Here is an 18,142-nt window from a genome sequence, read left to right on the forward strand (position 1 = left end):
TACCCTTATATCCATCAGTGAAAATATATTTAGTAATTTTCCCCCGAATCTTTGTGTAAGGAAAAATCTTAGCTTTCTTATAGTTTGATTTTAGAATTTAACTAAAAATGTGTTCTATTTGATATCCGAATTATCTTTTTAACAATTAACGTCAATATATGGTTAAAGAGAAGCTGCAAGAGAGGTTAAAATTAATGGAAACTCACGTATAACTAGTTTTCTGCGGACCTATTGGTAAACATCTATAAGATTATTATGATACTAAATTTTCTAAGTCCAGCTCCCTCTCCTCGAATAAAGTCATAAATCGCACCTTCATTTAATCTATTAAATACAGAAATGGACAACGTAAGGTAGGCGACCTTCATCTTTTAACCTTTCTGAATCACACAATTGCCATTGTCTTGTGGAAGGGAGCAGAGAAAAAATTAAATAATGTAATTTTCACATACATCTCTTCTTTATCCTCATATCTTTCGTTGAGACTACGGAAGTTAATAATATTATTATTAAGACTTTAATGATAGTTCGCCATACTAAAACACACACAGGGAAGTAATTTTTATATTACATAATAGCTCACATGCGGCCTTTTGTGATGCGAATAGCAATACACCATTGCTAAAAGGATTCATGTTTCTATAATGTTATATGCTTTCTGCATAGTACAGCCTAGGGTTTGAAGTTTCAGAGGTGGAGAATTTAAGCGTTACAAGATACTTTACTTCTCTTCTAGAGGGAACAAGTTACTGGCACAGTTACTTTTAACGAAGGGTAACACGTCACCTTCACTTTAATTTGAAAGTTACGAGGAACCATATATACGTGCAATATACCCCAGCACAACCACATGTTTACATCATCAGTCACAATACATCAGTTCCTGGGAGAAGCAAACTGTACTTGTCTACTTTCGAATTTTAAATACTTGTATTGTTCTTAATTTGGCCGTTTACTGCATTTTGATATGCAGTATTAATATACAACTAGTTAGTGTGAACTTGTAACATTAAGGAAAAGGTAAAGCTGCTCCCTGACAAGCATGTAGCCAGTCCTTCCCCCCTGAAGCCCCCTCCCCAAAATCCTACAAACATCTAATATAAATAGTGTATAGTGGTAATTATTCCCGCGCCGTCGTCATGCTATCTGAGAAAATTGACGAGCTACGAATGAGTAGCGTAACCCGGTTACGGAAGCCTACAACAACGACTGGGGGGTTCTTCGTGCTGACCAACACGTCACCCCGTGACTGGTTAGATGATCTCCCACCCCGGCAGGTGCGAGTGTGGCCGGCAGTCGGTACGTAGGCCCGGGCCGTTGCGCCACGGGTTATTGTTATAGTGGTAATTAATTTTACTTCCTTAGTAGGATTAAACATCTTGTATAATAAGTTGCACTATACTGTGAAATTCATCTTCAGGGTTTATATCCCCACTTATTCGCCTTTAGATGGAGGCTGCTGATAGGGATGAGTTCCCCTTCCGAAATGAAATTCTGGCTACCAGCCTGCTCCTGCATGCTGTAGCATGGGGAGGTAGATGTGGAGGTCGAGTCCCACACATTCACAATCTCGACCATTGTGGAGGTGTAATCAGCACCATCTTCTGACTGCCTTTACCGTCCAGGTACCGATTTATTTGAGGCTGTAGAGACGTTGCTGAGACCACCCACACCGTAATCGACTCCGGGTCTCCCGCATGGCAGTCAGACACCATACCGTCTGGACTCTGTAACATTATGAACTGGCCAATATTATGAGGAAAATCAATTATATAAGTGGTACTATTTTGGGATTCCTTTTAACAGTGCTAAGGTAGTACAGGGTATCTGTCGAGCAGTAATTATTTAAATTCCGTCAAATCTAGGTATATGGAATCTAAGTTGAACTCCAGGTGCCAAGAAATGCCATATTTTAAAGAAACACTTCTCGGCAGGCACCCTATACATGTACTTCAGCACTATTAAAAGAATTCCAAAAAGAACAACTGGAAGCGAAAGTTTCCTGATTTTTCAGTATGCACGATCCTCACCTCACCATGTATATGTTGATTGATTGATTTGATTGATTTAGTTTATTTTACTTCGCGTTTTGTGCCTCTTGGCTAATTTGCGAAGATGGGGATGAGTGATGAAATGATGAAATTGATGAATGGACATTCACAAACAACCAAGCCCGACCAGGATTCGAACCCAGGACCCTTGGCGTCGCAGCGCGATGTGCTAACCACTCGGCCACAGGGTCGGGCACCATGTATATGTGATTCTTTGTTCGGGCGATATTGTTTGCTTGTGTTTTATGTACCGGAACAAAGCTATTGCCTAACAAGGTGGTCGCGTGTTGAAAGGGAGGAGTTTCAAAGTTGTTTACGTGTAAGCAGAGGGAAAAATATCAAACTCTTGGAGAGATTTGAAGAGTAATATAGCGGTTATTGAGTTGCCGTCATTCTGTTAGTAAATGTAACCAGTGGTGCAGGATCAAGGGGTACAGGGTTACATTGTGTCCTTAAAATTCTTAGAATGAGGTACATGATTGTTTGATTGATTTGATTTATTTTACTTGACTTTTCTGTCACTTTTGGCTAATCGCGAAGATGAGGATGAGTGATGATATGATGAACTTGATGAAGGGACAATCAACTCACAAAGAACACCAACACCCAGATCGGGATTCGAACCCGGGACACCTGTGATAACCACTCCGCAACGGAGGTCGGCACATATTTAAATACATATGTACACACACACACACACACACGTGTGCGCTTGCCCATATATACACACACAGCGCTGTAAGTGGAAAATATTAGTTGGAGGGGATATTTGGTCGAGCCTTGGGGTTAGCTGTGGGATGATGCTATGAATGAATTAATTAAAATATTGGGTGCGTCGGCACATCAGGCTATTTTGCACCCTTCAATGAATGCGGGGAGGATCCCCTTACCTAAAACCCTTACCTAGAATTAAAAGATAAAAAAGGGATGTAAACAGACCTGCATTGGACAAGCACAACACATTATAAAGGTAAGGAAAGCTTTAAACTACCTCAGAAACAGTGGAGGAGACCTGCTCTTCTCAAAAACTTAAAAACGTTTCTTAAAACACCGACAATGTCACCCAACATGGATGACAAGTCCTTTGGAAGGCAGAAACTGTCTGAGGTTCTTAAAATCGGCACATTCAAGAAGAATGATGTGTCGAACACTTAAAACAACGTCACAACTACGACACAACGGAGGGTCCAGTCCTTGTAGCAAGTGACCATGCGTTAGACGGCTGTGTCCTATACGCAGGCCTGCCAAGTGTCAAGAAAGGAAGAACGGAACACATTCTGCAGGTCGCTAGCTGGCAAAAGGTGGACGAGAACGTCACCATCTGCATCTGCAGACCTGGCGGCAGCATCAGCTGCTTCGTTCCCTTGAATGCCCACGTGGCTACCCAACAGAAGTGTACATCGGCACTGGCAGATAAGGACACCGTCTGAATATGCGTTGCGCTACTGGATGCCGGGAATACGGCGAATACAGAGTCTGCAACACTGAGGGAAACCGCATCACCACTTACTTCCAGCACCTCATTAGAATATTAACATGTTGCAAGATATCAGACATACCATGCCAATCTCCTAGGCGGAGTGGTTAACACAGCGCGCTACGATGCCAGGGGTCCCGGGTTCGAATCGCGACCTGAGCATGAGTGTTCCTTGTGAGTTTTCCTTCATCATATCATCACTCATCCTTATCGTCACGAGTAGTCAAAGGAGTAGTCAAAAGTGGCACACCAGCCCTAGGCTGAACCTCACCCACCTAATAAGGGAATTGTTGTAATTAAATTCATGATCGTCAGGAAGGTTGTAAGTTATAGGCCTTTTAGATTTTAGCTTGTTTAGTCAGTAACGAAGGCAATTTACTCCTGATTGCACTACAAGCCACGAAATATTCTTAAAGTCTGAGGTGTCATTGAAGCGTAAAGATTGGACAATGAGCAAGTGACACGTATTGGAGCATTCGTTCTCAGAACAGGAAAGTTGTGTAACTTTCTTTCGTGCGGTGCGGCTAACGAGGAAAGATAAAAGTAACTGGAGCGCCATGTGGGAGAAGATAAAGGCTCGGTGTTGTACGGGAAGAAAGCACGTGACACATATGTACGTCAGCCATTTGCAAAAATGTTTTACTTCATTGATGAATTGGGCGCTAATTATAGTTCAAGGACATCCGTCTGACTTGTTCTTTTAGTAACACCCCTCCCCACCTGGAAAATGAATGTTCACCTAAAAATTATACATTTCACACATAATTTAATTTTAGTCATAGTAATTTGTGTTAATTATTATACGTGTGTTGAATAAACATGATAATTTCAGACTGAAACAGTATTTTTTTGAGGAAGCATCACTATTATGGGGACGCCTCTCCTTGGTAAAAATATCAGCTGACGTCCATGACACCACACCGTTTCAATGAGCAGATGAAAACACGAACACGAGACTGTACTTATGTTTATAATATTCCCTTTATCACACCCCTTCCATAGCTGTATATTACGGTAAATAACTTGACCATACACGTGGCAACACTCAGGTCACATGCTCTCATGTAGGGCTCGGAAATTGAAAAATATTTTTTTCTCTGGACCATGAAGAGAAACCTAGTAGTAGTCTGTTTCCCTTGAGTTAGAGCCAGAAAACATTGTTTTTATTTTCCTTTTTTTTTTTTTTAATTTTCTGGTCTTCTCAGCCTATTAGGTCATTTTTCAATTTTTGGCCGTTTTTGTTTCATTTTTATAATTTTTTAAAATTTATTTCTGCTCCTTTCCTGTTTCACGCATTTTAAATGCATTTGCTAGCATAACTTACATGTTTAAATTTCTTAACATTGCTATTTTAGCAAGTTTATTTAACATTATTCGTAAATATGGTCAATGCAAAAGCACACTAACTGAAATCTTTGGCAATGGATTAAAAAATTAATTATGGAAAATTTATTTTTCCTCCAGCAAACTTAAAATACTTTGGAAGAAGCCTACTTTGATCTTTCTTTGCTGGCCACTATTATCGTTTGAATCTGTGGTTTTAAAGGAAAAACTAAGCACAACATTAAAAAAATATAATCTCATGCACTGGAAACAGAACAATATTTTCAGATGCTAAGCTATAACACCATTAAGCCTTGTTTCCATGATATGAAAAACTCAATATGCTGACCAAGGCAGAAATTTATTTTATTTTAAAACATAAACTAAACGTAACGTTTCAACCTTCTAGCAAGGTCTTCTTCAGACTCTGTACCAAGCACAAATTAAACAAAGTACAAAACAGGAATATATATCTATAGTATATATATGTATGTATATATATATATATATAGTGTATATATATATAGTATTTATATATACGAGGCTTGTCCGGAAAGTAAAGATACAAACAAAAAATAAGATATAAAAGAAATGTATTGCTCGCAACTAAAGTTACACTTGATACACTGATACAGAGGCTATGTCTCCACATAAGTGCCACCATTGTCCAAACTTTTGTTCAGACGCGGAACAAGTTTTTGTATCCCTGAATCGTAGAAATCCGCCGCCTGCATCTGGAACCAAGTTGTGACTTCTTCCCTGACTTCATCGTCGTCGGCAAAGTGTTTTCCACCAAGATTTTTCGTCAGGTACAGGAACAGGTGGTAATCGCTGGGTGCAAGGTCGGGGCTGTATGGAGGATGTTGAAGGACCTTCCATTAAAACTGTGCAAGCAGATCCTTGGTGACATTCGCTGCATAGGGGCGGACGTTGTCATGAATAAAGCGGATTCCACTTGACAACATGCCTCTCCGTTTGTTTTGAATTGCACGTCGAAGATGTTTCACAGTCTGGCAGTAGGTTTCAACATTAATCTTTCTTCCAGGCGGCATGAATTCCACCAGCAGGATGCCGTGGCGATCCCAGAAAACGGTTGCCATCAGCTTGCGGGTTGAAATTGACGTTTTGAATTTTTTGGCTTTTGGAGAATAGGTATGGCGCCACTGCAGTAACTGCTGCACGTCGACCTTTTCCGAAGGCACGACACCATTTCGCCACATTTTGACGATTCATTACGTTCCCGTACACAGTCACAATTTCTCGGTGGATCTCCGATGGACGCTTTCCTTGTGCCTGCAAAAACCTGATCACGTCGCGCACTTCGCACTTGGCGGGATTCGGTATCGCCGCTGCCATTTCCAACGCGTGTTCCTTGCACACGACTCAGCGCAGCACCGACGACTCACTCCTAATCCTCGTCCTATGGAACATGGTTACTGCCAGTATTGCCAACTTTGGTACACATTTTTCCCCTAACGTGCAAATGTGTTTGTATCTTTACTTTCCGGACAAGCCTCGTAGATATATATATATATATATATATATATATATATATATATATATATATATATATCTTCCTGTTTTTTTAGTTTGTATAATTTGTACTTGGTACAGAGTCTGAAGAAGACCTTGCTAGAAGGTTGAAACGTTACGTTAAGTTTATGTTTTAAAATAAAATAAATAAAATAAAATAAAATTGAGTTTTTCGTGCAAAGCTCACTCTGAAAAGAGGTGAATGACTATAGAGAGCGGTGGATTACTACATTAGCACTTACTTACTTCTTCCTCTTTGCTTCGATTGTTTAAACCATCATGCAACAGGTTTTATCGAATTCTTCAATTACTCTCTTGTAATTTATCAAAAAAATCAAACTATCATTTTAAGGGCAAAAATTATTTTAGATATTAATTTAAAATTTTTGGTAATTTTTAAAGGATTTTAAGTAACACTGTTAAGCCTTGTTTCCATGTTAATAAAACATTCAAATGCTGACCAAGGCAATATTGGCAATATTGTATAAAAAATAAAATAAGTATACACTAAAACGTAACGTTTCCACCCTCTATCACGGTCTTCTTCACAGAAAGGTTCACCTTGGTCAGCATTTGAATGAAGGATTTTAAGATATATATATATATATATATATATATATATATATATATAACCTCTGACAATAAAGTTCGGTGAATGATCCTGAATATCGAAAGTAGACGGATTCGTAACGAAACCTACCTTACTGTCCTTCGAAGTAGTCCCCTCCCATGGCTATGCACGGTTGAGAATGGCTGTACATGTCCTGGAAACTTTTAGAAAAGTCTTCTTTTGGGATGGTGTTCAAGACCCTCGTCACGTCCGGAATATCCTCAAATCTCTGACCTTTCAAAGCGATTTTGAGGCGTGGAAAGAGAAAGAAATCTGGAGGATTCAGATCCAAAATTTCTTGCAATGCATTGCTACAGAGGATGAGAGCTGGTGTGTGAGGTACGACCCTGAAACGAAACGCCAAGGCATGGAATGGCGTTCTCCTGCATCACCCCGTCGGAAGAAGGCCAAGGCGGAAAAATTGTTGTTCCCTCCGGCAGGAATTCCTTGTGGATCATGCCATCACTGTCAAAAAAAAGTGATAAGCATCGTCTTGATGCGTGATTTTTACGCCTTGACCTTCTTCCGACGGGGTGATGCAGGAGGTTTTAGATTTCTTAGGTCATTTCATGTCAAATCGACCAATTTCAGAAAAGTTTCCAGGTCATGGGTTTTTGATTTGGATTAAATTTGGCATGAAGGTTAAATCTTATCTAGAAGGCTTGTATTCCAAATTTAGGTTCCTCCGAGAAATAGTTCTAGAGTTATAGTCTGTGGAAGAAGGTGGTGCGCAACAGAAAATGTGATCCAAATATGAGAAATCAGCCTCAGAGCTAACTTCAGGACTCAATAACTTTGGAACTATTGATCACAGCCTAGCGATATTTACACACCAAACAAACCTCTCACCAAGGAACACATGTATTGCATCAAAATACCCTCAGCCTGTTTACGTTAGCAAATAAAATACCCCAAAATATGCCTTAAAAAGCCTTACGCGTCAAAAAATGCATATTTTGTGTGCCTGCTGTTACAACTGTAATCCAACCAGGAAGGATTAGTAAAGGGTAAAGGAACCAGCCTGGCAATTCGGAAAGTTTCGAGTCGAGTTTGGGGATAGGCGGGGGGGGGGGGGGGGTGCTTGCATGGATCGAAATGGAAACAGTGCAGCAGGTGGGGAATTCTTATGAAAATTATCCTAGCTGGAGGATGCTTTGTGAACATTTTCTTAACGGGGGGGATAACATCACTACGCGTTCACCTCACTGCTCTACACTGCATGCTTTCCCAGTGTAACTTTATGCACAAGTTTAAAACAACACAACAAAGCAAGTAAGTCTTTTACTTCTGAATTTATCTTGTACTTTTTTGTTATTTAAAATCCCTTTCCTGACCTTTTGGCTAATCGCGAGGATGAGAATGGGTGATTATTAGATGAAATTGATGAATGGACACTCTCAAAGAGCACACATCCATAGGCCGAGACCATGTGCGTCGCCAGAAATTTTTGCAGGGGCGGTCGGACAAATGATAAAAGTTGAATAGCAGAAATAATAACAATGAGTATTATGACCACGGCTATAAATGTCATTATACAATAATAAATATTATAAGTAAAAACTAATAAAAACAAATTTTATTCGAAATAATAATAATAATTATTAGGTTGGGGAGACTAGATCCATCAAGTGCGTGAATACCAGCACAACAATTTTCCATTATTTCTTTTGCATTTTATGCAGTTAGTATCTGAAATACATTTTGATATTAACTTTTGCACGTTTCGTTCATGGAAAGGCTTTAAATGTTAGGGAATTTCTTTTTCATCAAGTTTGTTGTGTGAACTCTCACCTACAAAATTATTAGAGTTTTGAAAACTGTGAAATCAAATGCTCTTTGGATGAAATGGTAGAATATAAACTTGTTCCTGTATTTTTCTCTCAATTTTGTCGATCCAATGCATTTTTACTTTGATTATTCTGTTCCAATACTAACTACATGAACTTTATTTCTGTTCTTAACAATGAGAGTAACAAACTTTCGGCTTTCTTGTATCTTCAAATGAACTATGTTAATTTCCAGGGGGTGTCCACCGACCCGTTCGACCCCCCTCCCAAAGCCCATGGCCGGGACTCAAACTCTGGAACATCCAGAACATTCGATAGGGAGTCCGCTCTTTGTAACGAAAAGGATAAAGGATACGTATTGTTTTCCATAGTTCTTTTCGTATTTTGAATACACAAGTGTCAAAGGGATATTAATTGTAACCTACGATAATTCCTAGGTATAGGTTCGACTTGTGTAATTGTTTAATGTACGTAAGTAGTCACCCTTTAAAGTAAATTTCTAGGAATAAACTTTTTTTTCTGACCGTCCGTGCCCAAACTTCTTTCTTACCGGCAGATCCTTTGCGATTTTGTTACGCCACTGGTTTCTGGTATATAATGCTTGAGCCTCCTGGGGCGTTTTACTTACAACCCATACATGCTTTGGTAAGAAAAATAGGTAAACAAATATTTGTGTAGACGGGATAAATGGGCTTATTTATATTTAGTCCACAAAGAAATATAAAAATGCTGAAACTGGGTGAACCTTGAACAGAAGAGTTTACTCCTGAAGGATGCGAAAAAGACTCAGAATAGCAACGCCAACACGCTGTTTACGTAATGAAAAAATCATGAAATTTTCTAATGCCATGGGAGAATTCTCATACACTCACAGCAACTGACTATTCCGCTGTGAGTCACTCGTCGCTATACGTTGAACCATTCACATACAATGTGTAGCTCTCTTGTTGCTAACAATGGGTCATTCTGAGGAATCATCACTGAAGATTATAAGGTTCAGGGACATTCTGCTTACTGAAATATTTCTGTGAATATCTATATCTCTCTCTTTCTCTCTTTTCTATCATACTCCATCCGTCTCTCTCTCCCTCTTTCTATGTTTTCTTTCTTTCTAACAAATTCATCTGGGAGGTTTCTTTCTTCTTTCTCTCTCTCCCTCGCTCCCATTCTCTACAGTCTACACATCTCTGCATTTCCTCACTTTCTGTAAATTTCCGTCATGTAACTTCTTTCTCAGAGTTCCATTTCTGACATACAGGAAGTTCCTGGTCGACAGATAAGTCTATGCTTATGGGAAATGCTTCAAGAGTATATTTGAGCCTTATTGCGAGGAAACTCTTACAACCAGAGTATTGAATGCAACCGAAATTAGTGTATGTACTCTTGAATCTTTCACCTGAGCTATCAGTTGTGACCACTGTGCGAATTAAGCTTTTGGCTTTGGGGGGAATTTGGGATTTCATTTTATGAGATATTTATTTGGGGGGTTATACAAATGTGTATGTATATATGCTACCACTCAGTAAACTAAACTATTACCTTGCGGCTCTAAGTACAGTAGAACATTGGTCCTAACATGGATCTTTAAATCTTATAATAAAATTTACACGTAATTTAGAAACACTTGCTATATTTACAACCCAAACTCATACACAAATAGAGCTATCGAACTAGTAACACCGAAAACTTGACCAAATTTCCATTGCAATGTTCAAACTTAACGTCCATCTAACCTAAACTTAACGTCCATCTAACCTAAACTTATCGTCCATCTAACCTAACCTTATCGTCCATTTAACCTAAACTCAACGTCCATCTAACCTAAACTTATCGTCCATCTAACCTAAACTCAACGTCCATCTAACCTAAACTTAACGTCCATTTAACCTAAACTTAACGTCCATTTAACCTAAACTTAACGTCCATCTAACCTAAACTTAACGTCCATTTAACCTAAACTTAACGTCCATCTAACCTAAACTTATCGTCCATCTAACCTAACCTTGTCGTCCATTTAACCTAAACTTATCGTCCATTTAACCTAAACTTATCGTCCATCTAACCTAAACTTATCGTCCATCTAACCTAAACTTATCGTCCATCTAACCTAAACTTAACGTCCATCTAACCTAAACTTAACGTCCATTTAACCTAAACTAAACGTCCATCTAACCTAAACTTAACGTCCATTTAACCTAAACTTATCGTCCATCTAACCTAAACTTTTCGTCCATCTAACCTAAACTTAACGTCCATCTAACCTAAACTTAACGTCCATCTAACCTAAACTTATCGTCCATCTAACCTAAACTTAACGCCCATCTAACCTAAACTTAACGTCCATCTAACCTAAACTTAACGTCCATCTAACCTAAACTTATCGTCCATCTAACCTAAACTTAACGTCCACCTAACCTAACTTATCGTCCATCTAACCTAAACTTAACGTCCATCTAACCTAAAATTAACGTCCATTTAACCTAAACTTAACGTCCATCTTACCTAAACTTAACGTCCATCTAACCTAAATTTAACGTCCATCTAACCTAAACTTATCGTCCATCTAACCTAAACTTATCGTCCATCTAACCTAAACTTAACGTCCATCTAACCTAAACTTAACGTCCATTTAACCTAAACTTAACGTCCATCTAACCTAAACTTAACGTCTAACTAACCTAAACGTATCGTCCATTTAACCTAATCTTAACATCCATCTAACCTAAACTTAACGTCCATCTAACCTAAACTTAACGTCCATCTAACCTAAACTTAACGTCCATCTAACCTAATCTTAACATCCATCTAACCTAAACTTATCGTCAATCTAACCTAAACTTATCGTCCATCTAACCTAAACTTAACGTCCATTTAACCTAAACTTAACGTCCATCTAACCTAATCTTAACGTCCATCTAACCTAAACTTATCGTTCATTTAACCTAAACTTAACGTCCATCTAACCTAAACTTATCGTCCATTTAACCTAAACTTATCGTCCATCTAACCTAAACTTAACGTCCATTTAACCTAAACTTATCGTCCATCTAACCTACTAACAAGTTTCTTGTGAACACTTTAATACATGTAACATATCAGCACTGTGCCATGAAAACTTAAGTGGGAATCAGCCTACTGTTGTCTCGACTCGGTGAGGTTGGTCAGTTGCAGGATGGTGTCCTTCTTTAATCCACAAGTATGCAACTTTTTGGCATGAAAATCTTGGACGACTGGACCATTCATGAATGGACACAAATGAGTTTTAATTGTGTTCGTTACATAGTTAAGAAATAGTTATTATATGCATTCAATTCAATTTTCTCGTAGGGGGAATAAAAACATCAAAGCATAGAGATTTCACAAATTTCTTAAAAATCCGAAAAGAGACGGTCGATTAATCCATTGATCCATTAATCCATTCTCCCTCTCTCACACACACAAACACTCATACACATCGCCTGTTAGGATATCACCGATGGCGTAATGATAACGTTGTCGCCTTGCAATCAAGGGGTACCAGGTTCAAATCCCGGTGGAGGCACACTGCACAGTGGTTTGGATCCCACCGTAAACTGTAGGCCCAGTCTGTGCATAAAATGGACTTTAAAAAAACTGAAACATGTCGCCTTGTATTTTGCATTCACCAAAGGGTTTCCAGACTTCCAACAGTATCGGTCAGTACCTGCAATAAGTATTTAGCTAGTATTATCCAATATCATACGTAACAGCTTACTTTGATATTCCAGTATACTGCTTATAGGCTACGGATAGAAGTGATACAAAGTGTTACATACGTACTATGTATGTGTGAATTCTGTATGGGCTTTCTCCATCGAATGATACTGGGTGGGGAGCATATTTGGACAACACGTTACGTTACGTGTATATCCCTATACTTTTCTTTTCGTCCTTTTGTTCACAAACATCACTTTCTGGTCTCGCTTTCTTCCCGTTGACTTTCTCTCTTCCTTCGGCAGAATATTTCGAACATGTTGCGCCTTCGAAACGGTGTCTGATCAACAGTGTAAGCTGATAAATACAAGATGGGATGAATACAAGTGGGTCAATGAATGGTTTACGTACTACGAGGAATGATGTCTATCGAGGTTATATAATTTTGTATTTGTATTGTTATTTGGCGTCGCTTTTCTGCCACTTTTGGCTAATCACGACGATGAACATGTGCGGTGATTAGATTAAATGGAGGACACTCACATAGACCATATATGTTCAGGTAGGGGCTCGAACTCGGGAACTTCGAAGACGATATCGAAAGCCAACCACTTAACGCGCTCGGCTATTGAGCCCGCGAAATTTATAAATATTTGTGAAGGAACTAAATAAATTATGAAAAACACTGCAAACAGCTACGAGTCGCTATATTCCTATTTCGAAGATTAGGGAAAAAATCATTTACACACTAAACTGATCAAGTAGGTAGGTGTATGAAGAAAGTTTGTTGTTAGTTCATTTTAGATTGCAGGCCTCCCCGATAGTCGACCTCCGTGGCGAAGTGGTTAGCAGAGCGCGCTACAACGCCAGGGGTTCTGGGTTCAAGTCCCGGGTAAGGCATGGGTATTTGTGTTTGTGCTGATGAAAAGAAACTGAGAAACTGTAATAACTGAAAAAGTGTAAAAAGTGAAATAAATGTGAATGGTGGGGTATCCTTTGTGTAGGGCGTATTTCCTTTTTCTCTTTAAAAAAAATGGCGCAGTGGTAGCGTCGTCGCCTTGTAATCAAAGGGTCCCGGGTTCGATACCCGGTGGAGGTACAAGTGGTTCGGATCCCACTTTAAACTGTAGGTCCAGTCCAAATTAGCCTTACTGTGCATAAAGTGGACTTAAAAGACACCAAATCAAATCAAAATTTTAGATTGCATCAAGGGATCCCGGGTTCGATACCCAGTGGAGGCACGGGTGGTTCGGATCACACTTTAAGCTGTAGGCCCAGTCCCGATTAGCCTATCTGTGCATAACAGTAGGGCTGGAATTGCAGTTTAAAGTAGGACTGGAACCACTGCACATGTTTCCCCGTCCGGAATCTAAATTTGAAAACAAGGCCACATCGTTAGTCACCCCGCTATCGTGGAGGCAAAGTTAAGTTTAGAGTTCCATCTTTTGAAGCGCTGGCAACATAATGCAATTACAATTATACATATTGAATGAATAATTACGTTCAGCGTGGTGTGTTGCATTGGATGCAAAGGAAGAGTTAATATAATTGTAACGTATTCCGATTGATTTGCTTTACTTTACTTCGCTTTTGTGCCAGTCTTGGCTAATTTGCGAAGATTGGGATGAGTGATGAAATTGATGAATGGACACTCACAAACGTCCATGCCCAGACCGGAATTCGAACCCGGGACCTTGGCGTCGTAGCGCGATGTGCCAACCACTCCGCCACGGGGACTTGCTAATGTCTTCTGCTATGAGTTCCCGTACACATGAGTAAACGTGCTTTCAATAATTTCAGGAGTGTCAACCATAAATTTCACACAAATAAAAGTCAAAAAGAAACTTAACAACACAATTAATTCACTGACAGTGTAATGGTTTTCGCAGCAGTATTGTAATAAAGGGTTCCTGAGTTCGATCCCCAATTTAAATAGTATGTCCAGTTCCTATTATAACGTCACCTTTCTCGCAATAATATAGTGAAGGTACTATAGTATGGTAAGTTAATAAAATATCGCCAGGTTTCTTTGATGTGTTATTTACATTTCAGCTGGAGTCGCAACTGGAGTATGCCAATTTCCAGCGGGCGGTGTGGGAAAACGTCGTCCACATCGACAAGGAACGATTTCAGGACCAGACAGTTCGGAGGCAGCTTCGCTTTCTCTCCGTCATTGGACCGGCGGCGCTGCCTCAAGATCAGCTGGAGAGGGTAGGTACTCAGTGCTGCCACTGTCGCAACAGAGCGGGAGAAACGAAAACTACTTGGTCTTCAAAAGTGACGATTTGCATCGATGATTGGTGCCAAAGGGCAATGACTGGGGTCATCCACACACTTCAAACATCTACCAAAATTTTCATGACGCACTCCTAAAATTTTTCAAAAAAGTCAAATTTACAATAATTTTGACATATTTACTTTAACCTCGGCATCAGGGGCTGTCCAGGTAGAAAATTTGTAGGGGGTCCAGTAATTGTGTTTAATTTCTAACTATTCATCCAATTATGTGAAAACTGTGAGGGTGGGTTTGAAATAGCGCACAGAATTATATTCTGAAATTTCTTATAATGTTCACAAGCTCCTTTGCACCTCACCTTATATCATCGTGGACTCCCCTCCCCTACCCGACTTTCGCTTTTTATTTGTTTTCACCGTCACACGTATTACCCGTACAGCATGCACGAGATGATTTTGATTCGGTTTATATTATTTCAATTTTCTGACGCTTTTGGCTAATTACGAAGATGAGGATGAGTGATGATATGATGAAATTGATAAAGGGACACCATTCCCCAGGCCGTGATTCGAATCCGTGCTCTGTGCTCTGTGCTAACCATTTCTTTAAAAAAAGAAACAAAACAGTCTTTTTTGTTTAAACATGTTTTTAATGTTTTAAACAGTGTTTTAAACAACAACAGAAAAAACTGTTTTAAACAGATAAAACGTTTAAAACATAATGCCAAGAAGACTTATTCTCCTGCTAATCATCCAAGGATGGACAGTGTTCCTATTATAAAATAAACACTTGTCTAACTTCTCAAAAGTCTTAAAAACCTCACATACATGGACCTCCGCAGGATTTTTTCCAGGGAGGTGCAAGGAAGGCATTTTTTTCCAGGGTGGGCAACATGGCATATTTTCTCCAATAATAGTGTTCATCCCTCAAAAAACATTGCTTAAATTTGAATTTATCATGTTCGTGCAATAATTAACACACATTATTGTGGCTGAAATTTAATTATATATGTGAAATATGTAATTTTTTGTTGACTTTCGTTTTCCAGGGGGGCCACGCCCCCCCCCCCCTTGCCCTCCCTTCCGGACGCCCATGCTCGCATGTAGGCTGTTCGAGAAGCTTCAACTAATCCACAGTTGCCAGGCCCCACTAAGTCCACGTAGTAGCCACTGTTTTATTTTATTTTTACATTTTATCGTGAATGCAACTAAATATGAACAACAATGTGCACATTTTGCAGTGTGTTAAGTGAGGAACAAAACTGTTTCATCCATGTAGTATTCAATTTAAAAAAAATTAAATACCTGTAAAAAAAACGGCCATGTGTCTTAAACATGACCCACGGATATTCATGACGATATGCTTCCTTGTTCATTCAATATATATTTTCAGCTACTGAACAGATTTCTATGCACAATAAACAGAATGGCACGCATTGAATGAAAAGGCATACAAGACACGCAAATAACCACAAACTATCAAACATCAAGTATCAAAATGTGTTTTAAACAAGTCTGAAAAAACAAGCACTTTGTTTTAAACGTTTTAAACATTTGTGGAAAAAACAAAGACATGTGCTTTAAATGTTTAAAACAAGTTGTTTAAAACCCTGCATGACACACACTGTAACTTCCCAGAACTACTGTATAAACCACACAAACAAACGGACACACACACACACACACAATATACACAAACTGTTATGAATGGAATCTAAACCCCATACATTATACATAGAACTCAATTGTAGAACACGATTAAATAAATACACACAAACGCTACGCAATAAATCTTGTGGAAAACTAAAATCTGCGAATATAGCACTGATGGTGCCAGAAAAAAATAGGCCGGAGGACAGAAGGGGGGATATATTCTGGAAGGCAATCATATTTAATATATCACTAAATACCATACAAGATGCATATTTGGGCAAAAAGAGGATTTATTTATCTTTTTTTTTTTTTTTTTAGGATGGGCCGACACTGAACTGGCACATCCATTAATTTATTAAATACTGTGCAACCAGTCTGTAGCTTCTTTAGTTTATTGTCTTTTACACAGTGCTAAGGTATCTGATTGTCGTTATTGTATATTTCAGTACAACCGCCTGATCAACGACATGCTGGGCATATACAACAGCGCCACCATCTGCGCCTTCAACGACCCCTTCAGGTGCGGCCTCCGGCTGGACCCAGGTATGCTATTCTCTCTCTAACAATCTGTGTATTTCTTCATCTCCGTGGACACCTTCTCCAGCATTGCATTTGCTTATGCATTTTCCAAAAATCTCATTTCGATAGCATTTCTTAGTTTCTTAGCAAACAAGATTTTTCCACAGAGTTTCTCTTCACATAAACGTACCAATGAATTAATCAGCTGAGCTCGTATCGCGCCTTAACATCGAAAAAATGGAAGAAAGGTTTAATCTTAATTTGATGAGACCGCTGTATAAAATTGTAAATAACAGAATAAATTATATCGGGTTACTATCTGCTTTTCAAAATCGTGTGCCTCAAATGAGAACTAGGCCGAAAGGCGGGTTGTTTTATGTGCCAAAATCTAGAACAAATTATGTAAAGCCACCTCCTATTTGGAAATTAACCAAAAATTGTAATGAAGTAGTGGCAAATAATCCGTGGCTTGATATAAACAGTATGTCACTGTCTGTATATTAATTAGTAAAACAATTTGTGTAATGCACAAAATGTATGCCTCAAGAGAACAATGTTCTGTGGCATCATTGGTTTAATAAAAAATAAATTAATTAAAAAATCTCAAATTATTGAAGTAATGGTATTATTAGTATTGCTCTTCTGATGTTTTTCTGTGCGGACTGAAATGAATATTACTTTACTGTTATTGCGAAATCATGTTAGGCAATCACAAGCTAGTATCACTATAGTCATACAGTATTATTCAATAAGCAGCTTCTCTACATGTTCTTCTCTGATGTTTTCAGATCTGACGTTGATAATGGCTCGCAGTAAAGACTGGGACGAACTCCAGTACGTGTGGCTGGAGTGGAGGAGGAGGACTGGACAGCCCATACGTGATCTGTTCGAGCAATTTGTTGACGTCAGCAACCAGGCAGCGCGATTAAACAGTAAGTACACGCCACTCCCTCCTGCAGCTCAAGCTCAAGAGTACTTGAGCATGTTCTTGAGGAGGGTGACGTATCCCGTCCCTAGGGTCAAAAGAGAGTAAGTGTATACACGTGTGATGTTGAAAGGAGATGGGGTAGAACCTGTCTCTCTGGAAATTAGAATCGTTCATTTCAAATTAGAACAAAGCGAAAAGGTTATTTTGGTAGTCGATTATATATACATATATATAGTTAAGTAATCTTCGAACAGAATAGCCTAAGCAAAGTTAAAATTGCATTACACTGAAAAAAAAAATAGTGTAAAAATGAGAGAACTTAATGTTTTCTTATTCTGCAACTTAATCCAAAGA

At 38.9% G+C, this 18,142-nt stretch overlaps 1 protein-coding gene across 1 annotated transcript in view; it reads left to right on the forward strand.

Annotated features, from left to right (window-relative positions):
* The window catches only part of LOC145978164 (angiotensin-converting enzyme-like), a 153,431-nt gene that overhangs the window by 107,475 nt on the left and 27,814 nt on the right, over positions 1–18,142 (forward strand). The window contains exons 15-17 of the mRNA XM_083110602.1: positions 14,506–14,664; positions 16,788–16,884; positions 17,649–17,792. Coding sequence (XP_082966728.1) covers positions 14,506–14,664; positions 16,788–16,884; positions 17,649–17,792 — 400 coding nt within the window. The remainder of the gene's footprint in view (positions 1–14,505; positions 14,665–16,787; positions 16,885–17,648; positions 17,793–18,142) is intronic.

The sequence above is a fragment of the Lepisma saccharinum genome, chromosome 24 (genome assembly GCF_977018435.1).
Source record: "Lepisma saccharinum chromosome 24, izLepSacc3.1, whole genome shotgun sequence".
In the NCBI taxonomy this organism is placed as follows: Eukaryota; Metazoa; Arthropoda; class Insecta; order Zygentoma; family Lepismatidae; genus Lepisma; species Lepisma saccharinum.